General features: G+C 44.2%; 1 protein-coding gene across 8 annotated transcripts in view; it reads left to right on the top strand.

Moving 5' to 3' along the window:
* The window catches only part of LOC112251578 (AP-2 complex subunit alpha-2), a 69,277-nt gene extending 46,791 nt beyond the window's left edge, over window positions 1–22,486 (top strand). For 3 of the 8 annotated variants that reach the window (XM_042322109.1, XM_024422559.2, XM_042322111.1), the window contains exons 13-23: window positions 9,200–9,354; window positions 9,880–9,939; window positions 10,480–10,551; window positions 10,904–10,986; window positions 13,084–13,173; window positions 17,098–17,221; window positions 17,376–17,492; window positions 17,568–17,637; window positions 17,758–17,892; window positions 18,092–18,103; window positions 20,196–22,486. In XM_042322109.1, the coding sequence (XP_042178043.1) occupies window positions 9,200–9,354; window positions 9,880–9,939; window positions 10,480–10,551; window positions 10,904–10,986; window positions 13,084–13,173; window positions 17,098–17,221; window positions 17,376–17,492; window positions 17,568–17,637; window positions 17,758–17,892; window positions 18,092–18,103; window positions 20,196–20,273 (996 nt within the window). In that variant the 3' untranslated portion in view covers window positions 20,274–22,486. The remainder of the gene's footprint in view (window positions 1–9,199; window positions 9,355–9,879; window positions 9,940–10,479; window positions 10,552–10,903; window positions 10,987–13,083; window positions 13,174–17,097; window positions 17,222–17,375; window positions 17,493–17,567; window positions 17,638–17,757; window positions 17,893–18,091; window positions 18,104–20,195) is intronic. The other 5 variants (XM_024422569.2, XM_024422563.2, XM_024422582.2 and 2 more) reach the window with 5 other exon arrangements.
* Window positions 22,487–22,694: the final 208 nt, after the last annotated feature.

The raw sequence follows: 22,694 nt of genomic DNA, 5'->3' as shown, positions 1-22,694 counted from the left end.
CATCTATGAAACAGTTGTTTGAGACGTGGTCTCCTACGTCTCCCTTAACATACATACTGCTTGACTAGTTGGGCCCAAGCTTGCTGTACAACATTAAAACCCATTCAGTCTGTCTACAAACAGGCTCTCAAAGTGCTTGTTAGGAAGCCCAATTGCCATCATCACTGTTACATCCTTGGAAAGCATGAGCTCCTGAGTTGGAAAAATCTTGTGCAATACACTGACGTATGTCTTGTATTCAAGATCCTAAATGACCTGGCTCCCCATCCACTCAGTACTTTTGTTAAATGAAAACTCAAACCTATGGCAGCAGAGCCACAAGGTCTGCCATGAGAGGTGACTATAGTTCCCTTAAGGAAAAGCACCTTTAGTCGATCTGCTTTCTCTGTGAGAGCTTCCCATGTCTGGAATACACTGCCATCAGAGAGACACAACTGTACCACCTTTCACACCTTCACAAAAAACATGAAGACATGGCTAAAAGCCAATCAGACTAGTGAATATTATCCCTAGCTGTGTATTGCCGCTTTCCATGTTGTCTGTAGCTTGTGAGTTGTGGAAACACTTTGTTGCTTTTATGTGTTTTGTTGCTTTTTGTGCTATTGCTCTGTCTGCGTGCGACATGTTGCTTGTTCTATGTTGCTCTGCATGTGCTCACTGCTCATTGATTGTCTGTACTGTAATTGTTTTTAATAACCTGCCCAGGGACTGTGGTTGAAAATTAGCCGGCTGGCTAAAACCGGCACTTTTATTGAAACATTGATTAATGTGCACTGTCCCTGTAAAAATAAACTGGAACTGCAATCCACTTTAATGACCGACACTGTTCCACATAATGGAAACATATTATAATGTTAGAATACATTAACTACCTGCTCAAATTCACTGGTGTTACATAAACTATAAAACTCTGCAACATTAATCAGAAATGATTGAAGAACGTTTCCGATTTAACTATTCAGACCTACTGTATCCCTTACGGCCCGATATAGCCCAGCGAGCACGACTCGCTTTCACCAGTGGACTAAAACATGGAAACTCTTACCAAAAAGAATATATATATATATATATATATATATATACATATATACATACGCGCACACAGTGGGGAGAACAAGTATTTGATACACTGCCGATTTTGCGGGTTATCCTACTTACAAAGCATTTAGAGGTCTGTAATTTTTATCATAGGTACACTTCAACTGTGAGAGACTGAATCTAAAACGAAAATCACATTGTATGATTTTTAAGTAATTCATGTTACGGTTTTCTTCCGTTGAAGGAGAGTCGGACCAAAATGCAGTGTGGTAATTTAGATACATGTTTAATAAACGAATAAACACAATAATACAAAAACAAGAAACGGAACGTGAAAACCTATACAGCCTATCTGGTAACAATAAACACAGAGACAGGAACAATCACCCACGAAACACTCAAAGAATATGGCTGCCTAAATATGGTTCCCAATCAGAGACAACAAGAATCACCTGCCTCTGATTGAGAACCGCCTCAGTCAACCATAGACTATGCTAGAAAACCCCACTAAGCCACAATCCCAAAACCTACGAAAAACCCCCAGAAAAAAACACAACACAAAATAAACCCATGTCACACCCTGGCCTGACCAAATAAATAAAGAAAACACAAAATACTAAGACCAGGGCGTGACAATTCATTTGCATTTTATTGCATGACATAAGTATTTGATACATCAGAAAAGCAGAACTTAATATTTGGTACAGAAAACTTTGTTTGCAATTACAGAGATCATACATTTCCTGTAGTTCTTGACCAGGTTTCCACACACTGCAGCAGGGATTTTGGCCCACTCCTCCATACAGACCTTCTCCAGATCCTTCAGGTTTCGGTGCTGTCGCTGGGCAATACGGACTTTCAGCTCCCTCCAAAGATTTTCTATTGGGTTCAGGTCTGGAGACTGGCTAGGCCACTCCAGGACCTTGAGATGCTTCTTACGGAGCCACTCCTTAGTTGCCCTGGCTGTGTGTTTCGGGTCGTTGTCATGCTGGAAGACCCAGCCACGACCCATCTTCAATGCTCTTACTGAGGGAAGGAGGTTGTTGGCCAAGATCTCGCGATACATGGCCCCATCCATCATCCCCTCAATACGGTGCAGTTGTCCTGTCACCTTTGCAGAAAAGCATCCCCAAAGCATGATGTTTCCACCTCCATGCTTCATGGTTGGGATGGTGTTCTTTGGATGCAAACATGACGAGTTGAGTTTTTACCAAAAAGTTCTATTTTGGTTTCATCATACCATATGACATTCTCCCAATCTTCTTCTGGATCATCCAAATGCTCTCTAGCAAACTTCAGACGGGCCTGGACATGTACTGGTTCAAGCAGGGGGACACGTCTGGCACTGCAGGATTTGAGTCCCTGGCGGCATAGTGTGTTACTGATGGGTAGGCTTTGTTATTTTGGTCCCAGCTCTCTGCAGGTCATTCACTAGGTCCCTCCGTGTGGTTCTGGGATTTTTGCTCACTGTTCTTGTGATCATTTTGACCCCACGGTATTTCCTCGAATAAAGCGTATGACGCGTATTACCTTGAATAAATTGACCTTTTAATTTGAACTAAGCAAGCTGCTAAAACGTTCAGTTTGTATCTTAAACACTGCCGGCAGTTTCTGTCTAGGCAAAACATACCAATACTTGATTTACAAACAGAAACCCATATTTTCGTCAATATTATAGACCAATGCTATTGAAATGACGAAGAAATCCCACAAATAACCCAATTACAATGGTTTGTAGTATTAACATCTGGCACATAGTAACGACATAATTCCCAGGAAATAGCCCTACAGGTCCACACGTGTCTCCGCAGAGATTCTCACATGCGCAAAAGGAATAGATTAGCAGTCAACGAGTTAAATCGACATTCATTGATTAGGAAACAGATTTTTCGCTTTTTAATAAAAGCAGATTGTTCTCTCATGCAATATATTTTATTTATTGAACTACATCACATTAATCCAGCAATGATCGTTTGATGGATACCCTAGGCTTTGTACGACGTTATAAGTTACGTCGAGATTCAATCTTAATTCGCTCGAACTTGATGTAAAAAGGTTTATTCAATAAATATAGCAACTCCTCTCATACTGGGAAGAAGAAGAAAAAAAATGGCCTTAAGGGCAGTTTTATTTCAAATGTAGTACCCGGATGGAGAAAATCCAATAAGCGTTTTATAGTGACATCATTAGGGTAAGTTAACCAAAAGTGGAAACACTCAAATCATTTTCTGAGACAATTGCCCAGACTATGTAGACAGTTTTAATAATGTTAAACCTCATCTTTATCAAATGATCCATTAAAGGGACCAACTCAAAACCTACGTAGGTCTACGTATGGGTTGTTTAAGTTGCATCTCGTTATTTTCCCAGAATTACTTTATAAAATCTCTAGTAATCGATTATACACACATACAATTCATCATATTTTCATATCTTCACAGAATCCATATAGAACGTTAGAAATTCTTAGGTACTCACATCAACCAAATCCATTGGTTCAGCGGGTCGTTGGAATAATGCTCTTCAGGTATAAAATAACATCCTGCTCTCAATACCACCCGGTGATATTCTATGATGGGAAGTAATGGATGGAACCCCAAAATAACATCAACATTTATTAACCAAATTTCAATCTTATTATATACATTTCTACATCTTATTTCCACACTCACAGAACTTTCATATCACATTCACACAGCACTGTTCCCAAACACACTTAATATTTATCGCCTGACGGAATATTTTCTTACTTCTATAGGTAAATTTGGTTTACAGCTTTCACATATGTACCTAACTATTTTAAACCATTGCATATAATTAACTTATCTCCTAATTATTATTTATCTCAGGCTTACACAGAACCTTAAAGATCATCCACACAGGATTGATCAAATGCTCACACAGAACATGACTAAATAACCATCCACAGAGGAATGGTCAGACCACTCACACAGACTTGGTCAGAACGCTTCTACAAAGATTACCCACACATGATTTCAAACCTTGTCTATATGAACAGGAAAACGCATAACATTATCAAATGATTACCTAATTAGTGGTCCAAACAACAAATAAACTCACACTAACCTCTTTGCAATTGTAACCCAGGTCATACCTGTTTAACTAATTTATCAAAACATTTCATGTTATAATGTTAACTTCAGTAAGCCAAATGCCCTCGCAAGGCGCCACCCGCACTCTGGTTCCTCGATCAATACCTTAACCTCACCAGTCCTACTGTGATCAACCAGTACCACGGATCTGGACTTTTGGAAGCCCGCAACTGATACCTCACTTAAGAACACTCTTATCAACTCCTGCTAGTTACCCCAGCTGTGGCCATCTTAAGGAAGACCTCGCTCTGAGAGTACCTTTCAACAGGGGCTTTTATGTTTTGTTTTGTTATTTTAATTTTTTCTTAGCTTATCACTTATTGATTGTCCATTCCGACGTCAACGTTCAATGTAATGTCTAACTAGTACTATCAATTGTGCACTTTCAAATTCAATTATTGAAGAAAAAAAGTCTCCTCCCTAATCCAATTCGGGTCAAAATGATGTATCCATTCAGCTGACGCTCCCAGCCATGTGGGGATCCGATCTGCTCCAAATAGGGGAGAGTGTCTTTCCCCAGCTGCATCTAATGCAACTCCCCGTACACGGTTAACCTTGAATTTCACTGGGAACAATCAGAGAAATGAAGTTCATCATCCCATCCTCGTCACCAAAATTGTTGTGGAATTATTGTAATCAAAAGGAGAGACTTTTAAATTTCTTAAAAGCAAGTTATCGTTATTGTTTAATTACTGCAATAATGGAGCTTGTCAATGATCCCCCCCATAGGTGATTTGTTGAGACCCCAGCCAGCAGGACTAAGCCACAGCATTTTATAACAAAGTCCATCCTCCGGGATTATCATGACAAATCACATATGAGAGAATTTATACAGAGGCACATTTTGCTCTCATGCAACAGACATCAAGCTTTACATGGCACCAAATATCTGTCTCTAGTTAATTTACTGCTTTCTGGTACAAAAATACTAATGCAACCTAGAATACTAAATCCTTTCTTTAAAGAAACTGGAGATTGGTTCTCCCTGTTACTGACTGACAGACACTAATCATGGAATGGGATGTTGTTTTATCACCAATCCTTCGTAAATCCACAGTCAGGGTTAATCTCTGAGACCCACTTTCAGTCCACACACACAAATGAGTGTTAAAAATAACTATTCTGTTGCATTAAACAACCATTTGATGTTATTATACTGTTATTGCAATCTTGTAATTTCTGTTCTGACAATTCAAAGACTGGCAGCAGTTGAAAGAGATGGTGATTGATTTGGAAAAACCACAATCACGGTCTGTGTAATGGATTTACTTAATATTGAGCAATATATTCTCAAAGCACTGCTATTATACAAATGATGTCTCTCTCTGTTCACTCGCTCTCTCGCTTTCTCTCCCTCTCTCTCTGTTCTCCTCTCTGTTCTCGCTCTCTCTCTCGTGCTCGCTCGCTCATTCTCGTTCTCTCTCTGTTCTCGTTCTCTCTCTGTTCTCGCTCTCTGTTCTCGCTCTCTGTTCTCGCTCTCTCTGTTCTCGCTCTCTCTGTTCTCGCTCTCTCTGTTCTCGCTCTCTCTGTTCTCGCTCTCTCTGTTCTCGCTCTCTCTGTTCTCTCTCTGTTCTCGCTCTCTCTGTTCTCGCTCTCTCTGTTCTCGCTCTCTCTGTTCTCGCTCTCTCTGTTCTCGCTCTCTCTGTTCTCTCGCTCTCTCTGTTCTCGCTCTCTCGCTCTCTCTGTTCTCGCTCGCTCTCGCTCTCTCTCTCTCTGTTCTCGCTCGCTCTCTCTCTCTCGTCTCTCTCTCTCTGCTCGCTCGCTCTCTCTCTCTGTTCTCGCTGCTCTCGCTCTCTCTCTCTGTTCTCGCTCGCTCTCTCTCGTGCTCGCTCTCTCTCTGTTCTCGTGTTCTCGCTCGCTCTCTCTCTCGTGTTCTCGCTCTCTCTCTCTCGTTCTCGCTCGCTCTCTCTCTGTTCTCGTCGCTCTCTCTCTCTGTTCTCGCTCTCTCGTGCTCTCTCTGTTCTCTCTCTCTCTCTGTTCTCGCTCGCTCTCTCTCTCTGTTCTCGCTCGCTCTCTCTCTGTTCTCGCTCGCTCTCTCTCTCTGTTCTCGCTCGCTCTCTCTCTCTGTTCTCTCGCTCTCTCTGTTCTCTCTGTTCTCGCTCGCTCTCTCTCTCTGCTCGCTCTCTCTCTCTCTCTGTTCTCGCTCTCTCTCTCTGTTCTCTCTCTCTCTCTGTTCTCGCTCGCTCTCTCTCTGTTCTCGTTCTCGTGTTCTCGCTCTCTCTCTCTGTTCTCGCTCTCTCTCTGTTCTCTCGTGTTCTCGCTCGCTCTCTCTCGTGTTCTCGCTCGCTCTCTCTCTCTGTTCTCGCTCGCTCTCTCTCTCTGTTCTCGCTCTCTCTCTCTGTTCTCGCTCTCTCTCTCTCTGTTCTCGCTCGCTCTCTCTGTTCTCGCTCGCTCTCTCTCTCTCGCTGCTCTCTCTCTCTGTTCTCGCTCTCTCTCTCTCGTTCTCGCTCGCTCGCTCTCTCTCTCTGTTCTCGCTCGCTCTCGCTCTCTCTCTCTCGCTCGCTCTCTCTCTCTGTTCTCTCTCTCGTGCTCGCTCTCTCTCTCTGTTCTCGCTCGCTCTCTCTCTCTGCTCGCTCTCTCTCTCGTGCTCGCTCTCTCTCTCTGTTCTCGCTCGCTCTCTCTCGTCTCGCTCGCTCTCTCTCTCTGTTCTCGCTCGCTCTCTCTCTGTTCTCGCTCGCTCTCTCTCTGTTCTCGCTCGCTCTCTCTCTCGTTCTCTCGCTCTCTCTCTCTGTTCTCGTGCTCTCTCTCTCTGTTCTCGCTCTCTCTCTCTCGCTCGCTCTCTCTCTCTGTTCTCGCTCTCTCTCTCGTGCTCGCTCTCTCTCTGTTCTCGCTCTCTCTCTCTGCTCGTTCTCTCTCTCTCTCTCTGTTCTCGCTCGCTCTCTCTCTCTCTCTCTCTGTTCTCGCTCGCTCTCTCTCTCTGTTCTCGCTCGCTCTCTCTCTCGTGCTCTCGCTCTCTCTCTCGTGTTCTCGCTCTCTCTCTCTGTTCTCGCTCGCTCTCTCTCTCTGTTCTCGCTCGCTCTCTCTCTCTGCTCGCTCTCTCTCTCTGTTCTGCTCGCTCTCTCTCTCTGTTCTCGCTCGCTCTCTCTCTCTGTGCTCGCTCTCTCTCTCTGTTCTCTCTCTCTGTTCTCGCTCGCTCTCTCTTCTCGCTCGTGCTCGCTCTCTCTCTCTCTGTTCTCGCTCTCTCTCTCTCTGTTCTCGCTCGCTCTCTCTCTCTCTGTTCTCGCTCTCTCTCTCTCGCTCTCTCTGTTCTCGCTCTCTCTCTCTCTGTTCTCGCTCGCTCTCTCTCTCTCGTGCTCGCTCTCTCTCTCTCGTTCTCGCTCGCTCTCTCTCTCTCTGCTCGCTCTCTCTCTCTCGTGCTCGCTCTCTCTCTCTCGTGCTCGCTCTCTCTCTCTCTCTGTTCTCGCTCTCTCTCTCTCTGTTCTCGCTCGCTCTCTCTCTGTTCTCGCTCGCTCTCTCTCTCTGTTCTCGTCTCTCTCTCTCTCGCTCTCTCTCTCTGCTCGCTCTCTCTCTCTCTGTTCTCGCTCTCTCTCTCTCTCGTGCTCTCTCTCTGCTCGCTCTCTCTCTCTCTCTGTTCTCGCTCTCTCTCTGTTCTCTCTCTCTCTCTCTCTGTTCTCGCTCGCTCTCTCTCTCTCGTGCTCGCTCTCTCTCTCTCGCTCTCTCTCTCTCTCGCTCGCTCTCTCTGCTCGCTCTCTCTCTCGTTCTCGCTCGCTCTCTCTCTGTTCTCGCTCGCTCTCTCTCTCTGTTCTCGCTCTCTCTCTCTCTGTTCTCGCTCGCTCTCTCTCTCGTGCTCGCTCTCTCTCTCTGTTCTCGCTCGCTCTCTCTCTCTGTTCTCGCTCTCTCTCTCTCTCTCTCTCTCTCTGCTCGCTCTCTCTCTCTGTTCTCGTGCTCTCGCTCGCTCTCTCTCTCTGTTCTCGCTCGCTCTCTCTCTCTGTTCTCGCTCTCTCTCTCTCTGTGCTCGCTCTCTCTCTCTGTGCTCGCTCTCTCTCGCTCTCTCTCTCTGTTCTCGCTCGCTCTCTCTCTCTGTTCTCGCTCGCTCTCTCTCTCTCGCTCTCTCTCTCTGTTCTCGTCTCTCTCTCTCTCTGTTCTCGCTCGCTCTCTCTCTCTGTTCTCGCTCTCTCTCTCTCTGTTCTCGCTCGCTCTCTCTCTCTGTTCTCGCTCTCTCTCTCTGTTCTGCTCTCTCTCTCTCTGTTCTCGCTCTCTCTCTCGTGCTCTGTTCTCGCTCTCTCTCTCTCTGCTCGCTCGCTCTCTCTCTCTGTTCTCGCTCGCTCTCTCTCTCTGTTCTCGCTCTCTCTCTCTCTCTGTTCTCGCTCTCTCTGTTCTCTCTGCTCGCTCTCTCTCTCTCTGTTCTCGCTCGCTCTCTCTCTCTCTCTGTTCTCGCTCGCTCTCTCTCTCTGTTCTCGCTCGTTCTCGCTCGCTCTCTCTCTGTTCTCGCTCGCTCTCTCTCTCTGTTCTCGCTCGCTCTCTCTCTCTGTCGCTCGCTCTCTCTCTCTGTTCTCGCTCGCTCTCTCTCTCTGTTCTGCTCGCTCTCTCTCTCTGTTCTCGCTCGCTCTCTCTCTCTGTTCTCGCTCGCTCTCTCTCTCTCTCTGTGCTCTGTTCTCTCTCTCTCTCTCTGTTCTCGCTCTCTCGTTCTCGCTCGCTCGCTCTCTCTCTCTCTCTGTGCTCGCTCTCTCTCTCTCTGTTCTCGCTCTCTCTCTCTGTTCTCGCTCGCTCTCTCTCTCTGTTCTCGCTCGCTCTCTCTCTCTGTTCTCGCTCGCTCTCTCTCTCTCTGTTCTCGCTCGCTCTCTCTCTCTCTGTTCTCGCTCGCTCTCTCTCTCTGTTCTCGCTCGCTCTCTCTCTCTGTTCTCGCTCGCTCTCTCTCTCTGTTCTCGCTCGCTCTCTCTCTCTGTTCTCGCTCGCTCTCTCTCTCTGTTCTCGCTCGCTCTCTCTCTCTGTTCTCGCTCGCTCTCTCTCTCTCTGTTCTCGCTCGCTCTCTCTCTCTCTGTTCTCGCTCGCTCTCTCTCTCTATCCTTTCTCTCTCTGTTCCCTGTCCATCTTTCTTTGTCTTCCAGTCCACACCCTCCCCTTCAGCGGATCTGCTTGGCCTTCGTTCGACCGCTCCTGTTAGTGGGACCACTCCCAGTGCAGGCAGCCTATTGGTTGATGTGTTTTCAGAGGCGGGGCCTTCTGCCACTTCTGCTGGCGTGAACGACGACGGCTTCCTGAGGTGAATGTTCACCCTGTGACTAGAAGACTCCCATAGACACAGATCTGGGATCAGCCTAGATTACCCCCACTCCAAGCCTACCCTTGGGGATAAATTCAAAACTGACCTAAGATCAGTGTCTAGTGGATACTTGATGTTTGTGGTGTGGCTGTTAAGTGTTTTAGTTGTCCAGATGCACTGTGGTAGAATATGAAGCTTGCTCTTGAAAATGAGCGTTGTTTTATTCTTGTGGTGCTTGCTGTCTGTGATATGTCTGTCCTCTGTCTCGGTCTTTATATCAGTCATTCTTCTTGTTTCCTCTGCGTCTTCTATGTGTAATCTTGTCTGTTCTCTTTTTATCTTGCTGTGTATGTGACCGTCTTTCTATTTTCTTACTTTCTCTCCTTCCCCTTTTCTATTTCCCCTTCTCTGTGTTTTGTGTGTGTGTGTGTGTGTGTGTGTGTGTGTGTGTGTGCGTGCGTGCTTGGTCCGGCAACGTGCGTGCTTGTGTGTCTCTTGTCCTCGATTGTGATTGGACATTGGCAGCGCTCTTCACGCTCCCGAGGCCTCTGACTCCCCATTGGTGGAGGGTCCTGGTGACTCGGAGTAAGGGGCCAGCAATAAGATGGCTGACTGTCATGTTGCACCCAAACACACATATGAACACTGTTGTTCTAATCTAAAGCTATTTAGGGAGGCTGCATGGGCACCTCAACCTTAAACTAGTCACATGGACACACATACCCTCTATTGCATGTAGGTTGTTGGATTATGTTATTGTAGTCTACCTATGCTGCTTATTCATACATACATGTACCACACACAAAAAAAATGTTTACAGGCAAAATACTTCTCATTGTTTTTGTTAATGCTGTCAGTTTTGATGAATTGGATCTAAGTACTCATACTAACCCACCTCTGCTTTTTCTCTTCTCCTTCTCCTCCTGTTTGTCATGCCTCACTGCTTTGGGTCTCGCTTGACACACTCTTTTCCTCCTCCTCTCTCTATCCCTTTTTCTATCTGTAATTCATTTTATCCCCTTCAAACACATTTTACATTCTCTCACACCCCCTGCCATTTTCTGTGGGTGCTGTCATCCACCTCTCCTCATCCATCCTTTCTCCATCCCTCCTTCCTCCTCTCAGCTCTGCTCCCCCTACTGTGGCCTCTGAGGATCCTGCCCCTCCTCTGCCCGAGTCAGACGAGCTTCTCAACAAGTAAGAGCTTTCTCTCGCTCCTCCTATCTCTCTCTTTCCGGCGGGGCTGGCTTGTTTTTGGGTTCTGTCACTCTTGAGCAAAGGTATCTAACAACCTACTGGATTGACACAAAACCAACTGTGTAGATGTCACTGACGTCTTATGTTAAGTCATTCACGTATGGTAAGATACGTATGTTTGTCTGCAAAGTGAATTGATATTGCGATAGGATGGCATGCCTGCAGAGTTCCAATAACTTGTAGGTAGTGTATGTACCACTTGATTGACATGTTATAAGCAGCAAATGATACATGATGATAAATCCTAACACTTTCATTCTCACTCACTTTCTCCCTCTCTCTCTCCTGTCAGATTTGTGTGTAAGAACAACGGTGTGTTGTTTGAGAACCAGCTGCTTCAGATCGGCATCAAGTCTGAGTACCGCCAGAACCTGGGTGAGTTTGGGCTACTAGACAATGCGGGGAGATGTGAAATACATTAACCTATATGCTTAAACCTATTTGAATTGATGTCTGTGCTATTCTATAGCATTGGTAAGTACCTCTGAGCGTGCACAGAATGTAATAGATGGCGTCATTTAGTATTTGTGTTCACATCCTAGCTTTGTCATGTCCATTTTAGTATACAGAATGTTTATTCAGTGGTAAGGTACGCTTCAGTTTCTATAATGCATTAGATGCTGGGTGAGTGAGCATAATGCATATCTTGGCTACGGCATGGGTGTATTTGCACGTGTGTATGACAAGTCATTTTTCCAACAATTGTTTACAGATAGATCATTTATAATTCACTGTATCACAATTCCAGTGGGTTTACATACACTAAGTTGACTGTGCCTTTAAACTGCTTGGAAAATTCCAGAAAATGATGGCTTTAGAAGCTTCTGATAGGCTAATTGACATCCTATGAGTCAATTGGAGGTGTACCTCTGGATGTATTTCAAGGCCTACCTTCAACAGTGCCTCTTTGCTCGACATAATGGGAAAATCAAAAAGAAATCTGCCAAGACCTCAGAAAATAAATTGCAGGCCTCCACAAGTCTCTAGTTCATCCTTGGGAGCAATTTCCAAACGCCTGAAGCTACCACGTTCATCTGTACAAACAATAGTACGCAAGTATAAACACCATGGGACCACGCAGCCGTCATACCGCTCAGGAAGGAGACGTGTTCTGTCTCCTAGAGATGAACGTACTTTGGTGTGAAAAGTGCAAATCAATCCCAGAACAACAGCAAAAGGACCTTGTGAAGATGCTGGAGGAAACAGGTACAAAAGTATCTATATCCACAGTAAAACGAGACCTATATCGACATAACTTGAAGGGCCGCTCAGCAAGAAAGAAGCCACTGCTCCAAAACTGCCATAAAAAAGCCAGACTATGGTTTGCCACTGCACATGGGGACAAAGATGGTACATTTTGGAGAAATGTCCTCTGGTCTGATGTAACAAAAATAGAACTGTTTGGCCATGAAGACCATCGTTATGTTTGGATGAAAACAGGGGAGGCTTGGCAAGCCGCAGAACACCATCCCAACCGTGAAGCACAGGGGTGATGGTTGGATTTGCGTTTATTGTTGAAGAAATTAGCGTTACACCAAGGCCTGCAATCTGGAGCAGGATCGATTTGGAGGTGGAGGGTCCATCATGGTCTGGGGCGGTGTGTCACAGCATCATTGGACTGAGCTCGTTGCAGGGAATCTGAATGCTGTGCTTTACAGGGAAGACATCCTCCTCCCTCATGTGGTACCCTTCCTGCAGGCTCATGCTGACATGACCCTCCAGCATGACAATGCCACCAGCCATACTGCTCGTTCTGTGTGTGATTTCCTGCAGGACAGGAATGTCAGTGTTCTGCCATGGCCAGTGAAGAGCCCGGATCTCAGTCCCCCATTCAGCACGTCTGGGACCTGTTGCATCGGAGGGTGGGGGCTAGGGCCATTCCCCCCCAGAAATGTCCGGGAACTTGCAGGTGCCTTGGTGGAGGAGTGGGGAACATCTCACCGCAAGAACTGGCAAATCTGGTGCAGTCCATGATGAGGAGATGCACTGCAGTACTTAATGCAGCTGGTGGCCACACCAGATACTGCCTGTTATTTTTGATTTTGACCCCCCCTTTGTTCAGGGACACCATTCCATTTATGTTAGTCACATGTCTCTGAAACTTGTTCAGTTTTTGTCTTGTTGAATCTTGTTATTTTTATACAAAATATTTACACATGCTAAGTTTGCTGAAAATAAATGCAGTTGACAGTGAGAAGACGTTTCTTTTTTTGCTGAGTTTATGTATGTGCTTTTACGAATGAGATGGGTGAGTTACCGACTGTGTCCATACGTTTTGTACTGTAGGTATTATGAATTATAATGCATTATAAATGGGAATGAGTTGGTGTGTAATGCTGCATTATAGCCTTAATACAGGATCATACATAACAGTACATAATGCATTACAACCTGTATGTTTTATTTTGGAAATGTCACCTAAATGTGTCCATTTGACATATCTTCTAACATGTTTTTTTTATATTTTTTTAGGGAGGATGTATCTGTTCTATGGCAATAAAACCTCGGTGCAGTTTGTCAGCTTTAACACCACAGTCAGCTGTCCAGGGGAGCTGCAGTCTCATATCCTTCAATGCATTTGCACACACACACACACACTGGCACACCCTTATCTTGCACACTATATCAATAGCAGAATTTTGACTTCGATACTGATACCACGTTTAGTATCACAATACGCGATACCATCACGATACTCGATACCACAATGATACCACTGCAAAAAAATAAGGTATATTAGCCAAAGTCAATGGCTGCCAATGGCAGATGATCCAGACAAACGCTGCTGCTGCTCTGTTCAGTATTTGGGCATCTTTTAAGTTCAATATCATTACATTTTTTTTTTTTTACGTCAACATATTTTTGGAGACAGACATGTATGCATTAAAGGGGAATGGAAACAATAGGCTTTAGAACACCAGCTAACTGTAAATCGCCATGTTGGCATTTTGTTGCATCACTGGCAGGAATTCCTGAATGTACTGGCCAGCAACACGAGGTATTCACCTGGAAAGCATTTCTGTTAACAGGTGTGCCTTGTTAAATTAATTTGGAATTTCTTTCCTTAATGCGTTTGAGCCAATCAGTTGTGTTGTGACAAGTAAGGAGTGGTATACAGAAGATAACCCTATTTGGTAAAAGACCAAGTCCATATTATGGATAGAGCAGCTTAAATAAGCAAAGACATTTGAAGAACTTTGAAAGTTTCTTCAAGTGCAGTCGCAAAAACCATCAAGCGCTATGAGGAAACTCTCATGAGGCCTGCCACAGGAAAGGAAGACCCAGAGTTAACTCTGCTGCGGAGGATGAGTTCATTAGAGTTAACTGCACCTCAGACATCTCAGGCCAAATAGATGCTTCAGAGTTCAAGTAACTGACACATCTCAACATCAACTGTTCAGAGGAGACTGTGTTAATCAGGCTTTAATGGTCGAATTACTGCGAAGAAACCACTACTAAAGGACACCAATAAGAAAAAGAGACTTCCTTGGGCCAAGAAACACGAGCAAAGGACATGAGACCGGTGGAAATGTGTCCTTTGTTCTGATGAATCTAAATGAGATTTTTGGTTCCATCCTCTGTCTTTTTGAGATGCAGAGTAGGTGAGCAGAAGATCTCTGCATGTATGATGCATGTATGATTCCCACCGTGAAGCATGGAGGAGGTGTGTTGGTGCTTTGCTGGTGACACTGTCAGTGATTTATTTACAACTAAAGGTATAGTTGAAGTCGGAAGTTTACATATGCCTTAGCCAAATACATTTAAACTCGGGTTTTCAGAGTAAATATTCACCACTTTTTTTTAAGAATGTGAAATGTTAGAATAATAGTAGAGTGATTTTATTTCAGCTTTTATTTCTTTCATCACATTCCCAGTGGGTCAGAAGTTTACACACACTCAATTAGTATTTGGTAGCATTGCCTTTAAATTGTTTAACTTGGGTCAAATGTTTCGGGTAGCCTTTCACAAGCTTCCCACAATAAGTTGGGTGAATTTTGGCCCATTCCTCCTGACAGAGCTGGTGTAACTGAGTCAGGTTTGTAGGCCTCCTTGCTCGCACACCCTTTTTCAGTTCTGCCCACAAATGTTCTATAGTATGCTTGGGGTCATTGTCCATTTGGAAGACCCATTTGTGACCAAGCTTTAACTTCCTGACTGATGTCTTGAGATGTTGCTTCAATATATCCACATAATTTTCCTTCCTCGTGATGCCATCTATTTTGTGAAGTGCACCAGTCCCTGCTGCAGCAAAGCACCCCCACAACATGATGCTGCCACCCCCGTTCTTCACGGTTGGGATGGTATTCTTTTTTTCTTCCTGTTTTCCACCAAACATAACAATCTTCCTTATGGCCAAACAGTTCTATTTTTGTTTCATCAGACCAGAGGACATTTCTCCAGAAAGTACCATCTTTTTCCCATGTGCAGTTGCAAACCGTAGTCTGGCTTTTCTATGGTGGTTTTGGAGCAATGGCTTCTTCCTTGCTGAGCGGCCTTTCAGGTTATGTTGATATAGGACTCATTTGACTGGATATAAGACTTGTGGAGTGTTTGAAAAACAAGTTTAATGACTCAAACGTAAATGTATGTAAACTTCCGACTTCAACTGTACACATAACCAGCATGGCTATCACAGCATTCTGAAGCGATACGCCATCCCATCTGGTTTGCACTTAGTCCCACTGTCATTTGTTTTTCAACATGACATTGACCCAACACACCTCTAGGCTTTGTAAGGGTTATTTTACCAAGAAGGAGAGTGATGGAGTGCTGAATCAGATGACCGGGCCTCCATAATCACCTGACCTCAACCCAATTGAGATGGTTTGGGATGAGTTGGACCACAGAGTGAAGGAAAAGCATCCGACAAGTGCTCAGCATATGGGGGAGGAGTGTGCAAATCTGTCATCAAGGCAAAGGGTGGCTACTTTGAATAATATAAAATATAGTTTGATTTGTTTAACACTTTTTTTTGGTGACTACATGATTCCATATGTGTTATTTCATAGTTTTGATGTCTTCACTATTATTCTACAATGTAGAAAATAGTAAAAATAAAGAAAAACCCTCGAGTGAGTAGGTGTCCAAACTTTTGCCTGGTACTGTATATTATTTAGTATATGTAAAGACAAGATTATATCAAGAATAGTGTGATGGGTGACAATATTAGCCACTCACTTGTGAATGATGCCCTGCTGTTTCACATGCTTTTTTCCACCTACTTTTTCCAAACCATAGTCGTGTAACAGTTTTTTTGCTTCCGTCCCTCTCCTTGCCCCTAACTGGGCTCGAACCAGGGACCCTCTGCACGTGGCAACAACAGTTACCCACGAAGCACCGTTACCCATCACTCCACTAAAGCTGAGGCCCTTGCAGAGCAAGGGGAACAACTGCTTCAAGGTCTCGGAGCGAGCGACGTCACCGATTTGAAACGCTATTAGCGCGCATCCCCTCTAACTAGCTAGCCATTTTACACCGGTTACACTCACCCCCCTTTTGACCTCCTCCTTTTCCGCAGCAACCAGTGATCTGGGTAAACAGCATCAATGTAACAGTATAGCTTCCGTCCCTCTCCTCGTCCCTACCTGGGCTCGAACCAGAGACCCTCTGCACATATCGACAACAGCCACCCTCGAAGCATCGTTACTCATCACTCCACAAAAGCCGCGGCCCTTGCAGAGCAAGGGGAACAACTACTTCAAGGTCTCAGAGTGAGTGACGTCACCAATTTTGAAACACTATTAGCGCGCACCCCGCTAACTAGCTAGCCATTTCACACCGGTTACAGTCACACACCTCATGTAGCCTTGCCCATAGGCCTATATGTTTTGATGACGTTTGCATCATAACTGATGTGGCCAAATAGCTTCTTAAAATGTAAACACATTAATCCGCATTACAACGGGTGTAGAACCTAACTGGCATACATACGCTGATCATTTTAACCATAAAAATATACCTTTTTATAATAAAAGCATTACACTCATAATCACATTTGTGGTCACTTTTGAGAATGCTGTTAAAGCTTTCAGTCTGTTATTCGAACTCAATCAGCATGACAGAGTGATCTCCAGCCTTGTCCTCGTCAACACTCACACCTGTTTTAACAAGAGAATCACTGACATGATGTCAGCTGGTCCTTTTGTGGCAGTGCTGAAATGCAGTGGAAATGTTTTGGGGGGGATTCAGTTCATTTGCATGGCGAAGAGGGACTTTGCAATTAATTTAAATTCATCTGATCACTCTTCATAACATTCTGGAGTATATGCAAATTGCCATCATACAAACTGAGGCAGCAGACTTTGAAATTTAATATTTGTCATTCTCAAAACTTTTGGCCATGACTGTACTGTGCAACACTACTATGTGTGTCCATTGGGTTGTAGTCTATACTGTTTAACACACATAGCTATATTCAATATTACAGTCCCACCCAGTGTAGTCTCTAGTCCCGGCTCTGTTCCTCTCCTTGACTGGCTTTCCCACAGCTCAACGTGCAGACCAAAACAGTGGAACCCTTAGTGGAGGGAGGAGCACAGGTGCAGCAAGTCATCAATATCGAGTGTCTGACCGACTTCATTGATGCTCCGCTGCTCAACATCAAGTTCAGGTGCACACGCGCACAGAATATTACACAGAACATATGATACAAATACCTCGCAATGATGCACGGAAGATCAGTAGTAACTCAAACATACACGCAAACATTTTCTGTTGTTGTTATCTTCAGTTTATTAAGTAGCGTGTGTGTGTGTTCCTCTCAGGTATGGGGGAGCCCTGCAGAATATCTCTCTCAAGCTGCCTGTCACCATCAACAAGTTCTTCCAACCCACAGAGATGGCCGCCGCAGACTTCTTCCAGCGCTGGAAACAACTCAGCCAGTGAGCGAGAGTGTGTGTAGGGTGCGAGCATGTAAGAGGGTGCGTGTGTGTATTTATGACTTCTTCTCTTTTCAGGCCCCAGCAAGAAGCACAAAAGATCTTCAAGGCCAGTCATGGCATGGACACAGAAGTGCTCAAGGCCAAGGTAGACACACACACACACACTTTAGGCATATTAATTTAATTCCTTTGCCTGCTGAATGTCTACCACATTCTACCCCCTCCCATTTTCTCTCTCCCCCCACCCTCCCACTCTTGTCTCTAGTTGCTGGGCCTGGGGACAGCCCTGTTGGAGAATGTGGATCCTAACCCAGAGAACTATGTGTGTGCTGGAGTCATCCAGACCAAGGCCCAACAGGTCGGCTGTCTGCTGAGACTGGAACCCAATGCGCAGGCCCAGGTACACACACACAAATGTATATGCATATATACACACACAAATGTACATGCATATATATATATATATAGATCTCACACACACACACACACACACACACACACACACACACACACACAGAGTCCGTCTGTCCTTCTCTGTGCTGCTCTCATTGCATCACTCACTGCTGTCTGTGTCTTTCTGTGTGCTGCTGCAAATCAAGCCTGGCGAGCAGGTAACACACAACTGTCCCTGTTCTCTCTCACTCTCGTTCTTTCTTTCTCATCCCCCTATTCTCTCTTTCACACCCTTTTTTCACGTTCTCATTCACTTTTCCCTCCACATTGATTCTTCCACACTTTCTCACTGACACCCCAACATTGAACACTTGGATCTCCACATTCTCTGTCTCTCTCTCTCTCTCTCTCTCTCTCTCTCTCTCTGTCTCTCTCGGTCTCTGTGCAGTGTTAGACTCGAGGTTGATAATGTGTCATCAGTGTAAATCCATTCTAAACTCATGTTAAAATTTTTGATGATCCAATATATACAATGCCTTAAAGTTTTCATACCCCTTGACTTATTCCACATTTTATTGTTAAGCCTGAATTCAAAATTGATTAAATGTATATTTCTTACCCATCTACACACAATACCTCATAATGACAAAGTGATTTTTATTTATTTTTTAATTACAGAAATATCTCATTTACGTAAGTATTCACACCCCTGAGTCTATACGTTATGGATTCACTTTTGGCGACGATTACAGCGTTGAGTCGTCTTGGAGAATGTGTCATTATTGTCTGTATCAGCTTTGTACATCAGAATTTGGGGATTTTCTCCCATTCTTCCTTGCAGATTTTCTCAAGTGCTTAAATTAGATGGGAGCGGCGGTAAACAGCAATCTTCAAGTCTTTACACAAATGTTCAATGTGATTCAAGTCTGGGCTTTGGCTGGGCCACTCAAGGACTTTCACATTCTTGTCCTGAAGCCATCCCAGCATTGCTTTCTCTGTATGCTTGTGGCCATTATTGTCCTGTTGGAACACAAATCTTCGCCCCAATCTAAGATTTCTCACTCTTGAAGCAGGTTCTCATCAAGGATTTGCCTGTATTTGGCTCCATTCATTGAAATGCATAGCATAGGGATGGTGTTGACAGGCAAGGACCTATGCCTGGTTTTCTCCAGACATAACACTTTCCATTCAGGCCAAAGAGATACATTTTTGTCTCACCAGAATCATATTTTGCCTTATGCTTTGAGTCTTTTAACGTGCCTTTTTGCAAACTCCAGGTGTGCTGTCATGTACCTTTTTCTCAGGAGTGGCTTCCGTCTGGTCACCCCTATAAAGCCCAGATTGGTGTGAAGTGCTTTAGAGACTGTTGTCCTTATGTCAGGTTCTCCCATCTCAACCAAAGAATTGTCAAATTGGTCATTGGGTTCTTGGTCACCTCCCTGACCAAGGTCCTTCTTGCCCAGTTTGGTCGGACGGACAGCTGTAGGCAGAATCTGGGTTGTTCCATATTTTTTTCGATTTCCCAATGATGGAGACCACTGCTCTTGCAAACTTTCAGCACTCTATACCCTTCCCCAGATATATACCTCATCACAATTCTATCTCTGAGCTCTACGGACAGTTCGTTGGACTTCATGGTATCGTTCCTGCTCTGACATGCACTGTTAACTGTGGGACCTTGTATAGAGTGTTTCTCTTTCTAAATCATGTCCAAACGGCAGGGTAGCCTAGTGGTTAGACCGGAAGGTTACAAGTTCAAACCCCCGAGCTGACAAGGTACAAATCTGTCGTTCTGCCCCTGAACAGGCAGTTAACCCACTGTTCCTAGGCCGTCATTGAAAATAAGAATTTGTTCTTAACTGACTTGCCTAGTTAAATAAAGGTAAAATAAAAAAAATAAAAACAACTGAGTTGGCCCCAGGTGTATCAAGGATGATCAAAGGAAATTGGATGCCCCTGAGCTCAATTTGGGGTGTCATAGCAAAGGTGTATAAATACTTATGTAAATTAGATATTTCTGTATTTGATTTTCTATCAATTTGCAAACATTTAAAAAAAATCTTGATTTCACTTCGTCATTGTGGGATGTTGTGTGTAGATGGGTGAGAAACTAAATGTAATCCATTTTTAATTCAGGCTGTAATGCAACATAATGTGGCATAAGTCCAGGGGCATGAATGCTCTCTGAAGGCACTGTATATATATTATGTGTGTTTGAACTTTACTGACCACCCTGTATGTTCATTTGTGTGTGTGTGTAAACACACACACACACACACACACGTTAAATCTGTGTCCCTCCTCTGTCAGATGTACCGGCTGACTCTGCGCAGCAGCAAGGACACTGTTTCCCAGCGCGTCTGTGACCTCCTGGCAGAACAGTTCTGAATCCCTGAGTCTAGAACTCACCCAACGCGCTCCAGGCCATCATCACCACGCTCTAGACGCCCAACACACCGAGACCAGTGTTTCAACCCCCCGAACAAAGAATCAACGAGAAGAAAGAAAAATACCTACATAAGGGAAAAAAAGCAGCCGTTGCCACTTGCACGACTGCCCTATTATTGTCATTTATTATTTTTGTCATGATTATAATTCCGATTCTTATTGTTATTACTGTTTATTATCATTGGCGCTACAATTCTTGTTTTTTTTCTGGTGTTTACGCGTGCGTGCGTGTCCTGTTCTTCTCCGTCCTGTCTGTTTAAGCCCTGAGTACTTGTGATGACAGCTGGTGCCTGTGTGATGCATCGGGGGAGGGTGGAAGAATCTGTGAGTTGATTCCGCAACATTTCAACCTTAGACTATTCCTGGGAGTTCTACACACACACACACGTAATACACACCCAGATACTCTCACATGTAGGCAGATACTTTACACGGACACTTAAGCATGTACAAATATATGTATCTGTATAGGGTCCTCCTTTAGTTGGAGGGAGGGGTAAAACGAAATCACTAAAGAAATGGGACTCTCCTGTGTAAGGGTCCAAAATGACACTCTAAACCCCCACCTTCACCCCAACCCCATCTCTTCTCCACCCTCTGCTGTCCCAGTCCCCCACCGGTTATACATTCCAAGGGCCTCTATCAGTATAATCCCTGAGATATAATATTACATTAAAAAAATCTCTGGCACATTCCCAAGTCTACAGTTCCAGCTCTATTCCAGTGGAAATGGCCAGTGCACTTTAGGTGGTTCTAAGAGACCTCAGTCCTTCAATACCCCTCAAACACATACACACACCACCCCTCTCCCACTTCCCCTGTCTTTCTGGTGTGTAACCATACTTTATACATAAACTCAAATGATTATGTATCTGTTCATGGAATATATATATAATATAATATATATATTCCATGAACAGGTACATAAACTCAAATGATTATGTATAAAGTATGGTTACACACCAGATATTTATAAAGAATGTAATTACTTTATCTTTTTTTGTTGTCTTTACTTTTATTAGTAGTGGAGTTATTGAAGTGTTTGTTTCTTTAATGGTGTAATGTTGTGTTGCTTCGTGTGTGTGAGAGAGAGAGAGAGAGAGCGAGAGTAGGGCTAGCCGTGTGTACCCTGCGAATAGGGTAGAGGGGTCAGCTCGAAGGAGAGCGAGATTGAGGGAGAGAGTAGCAGGGTAGCTGGTCTTGTTTACAGTGCTAATCAAACAGCGGTGAGGTTGACACTTGACTTAAACCTGTCATAAAGCCTACTTACCACCATTGTAATTAACTGTTTATTTCAGATTAGCAATGTTTTTTGGACACGAGGCAGGGAACATTGGTTGAGAACTGACATGGGCTGTTTTACGACAGTTTATGACATTTTTGTTGTGCGTAAGCAAGCAAGTCCCATTGATGGGAGTTCAGGTGGTAGTTGGAAGGAGTTAGAGGGCAGTGGGCCAGTCCGTGTTCACATGAAGAGTGAAGCAGCAGAGCAGAGGCCTAGTATTTGTTATTTTAATTTTTTCATGCTGAAAAGAGGGATGGGATTGGAGAGTAGAGTGCTGCTTGACACCGTGATTGAAAAAAGAGGAGTACCTCAGAACTTGATCTCTAAACACGCACAGGCTTGTGCACGCACACACACGTCACAAATACTTACCTTATGGTATTAATTGGGAGAAGATGGCAATCTGCAAATAGATTGATTATAATCTTTGAAAACACAACCAACCACAAAGACACTGGACAGCACTTATCTGTAAACTCACATTTCAGACACACGCACCAGCATGTCCATTCTTAGAGATGAGAGGGAGGAGAGAACTCAGACCAATTGTCAATCACAACTACCAGGATCTAATCATCAGGGGTGGGCATCGCGTGTGTGTTGGTGTACCACATGATAAAAATATCCTAAATTATCTTTGAGACATGGTCATATTAGTTTCAACAGGAGTCACTTATATGTCTAACCCATGCAACATTAGTGGGACAGTCTGATCATTGTAGTGGAAACTGTAGAATAATTTTATGTGTGTGTGTGTGCAGTATCCGCTAGCTAATGTATCGGTGTTAAACCTGTGAGATACCTGTGTTAGATTTAAGATTTACTCTGTACTGAATAATGTGAAAGTAAAACTATGCCATATACTCTACCACTGGCTCTCTATTTCTTGGTGGGAAAGTGTGTCTGTGTGTGAAGAGGAATTTCTTTCCAAAGCTCACCACAGTTCCACGTCCACAACAAAAAAACTGATGTGTTAGTGCTGGGCTTGAACAAAAGCCTGAACACCCAGCATCTCTCCAGAACCGTAGTTGGATGTATCACATAGTCCAATCAATAAGAACTCATCACATTGACTA

The sequence above is a fragment of the Oncorhynchus tshawytscha genome, linkage group LG01, assembly GCF_018296145.1.
Source record: "Oncorhynchus tshawytscha isolate Ot180627B linkage group LG01, Otsh_v2.0, whole genome shotgun sequence".
Taxonomy (NCBI): Eukaryota; Metazoa; Chordata; class Actinopteri; order Salmoniformes; family Salmonidae; genus Oncorhynchus; species Oncorhynchus tshawytscha.
Note: the sequence above shows the minus strand (reverse complement) of the source record. Positions and strands in the feature narration are given on the sequence as shown.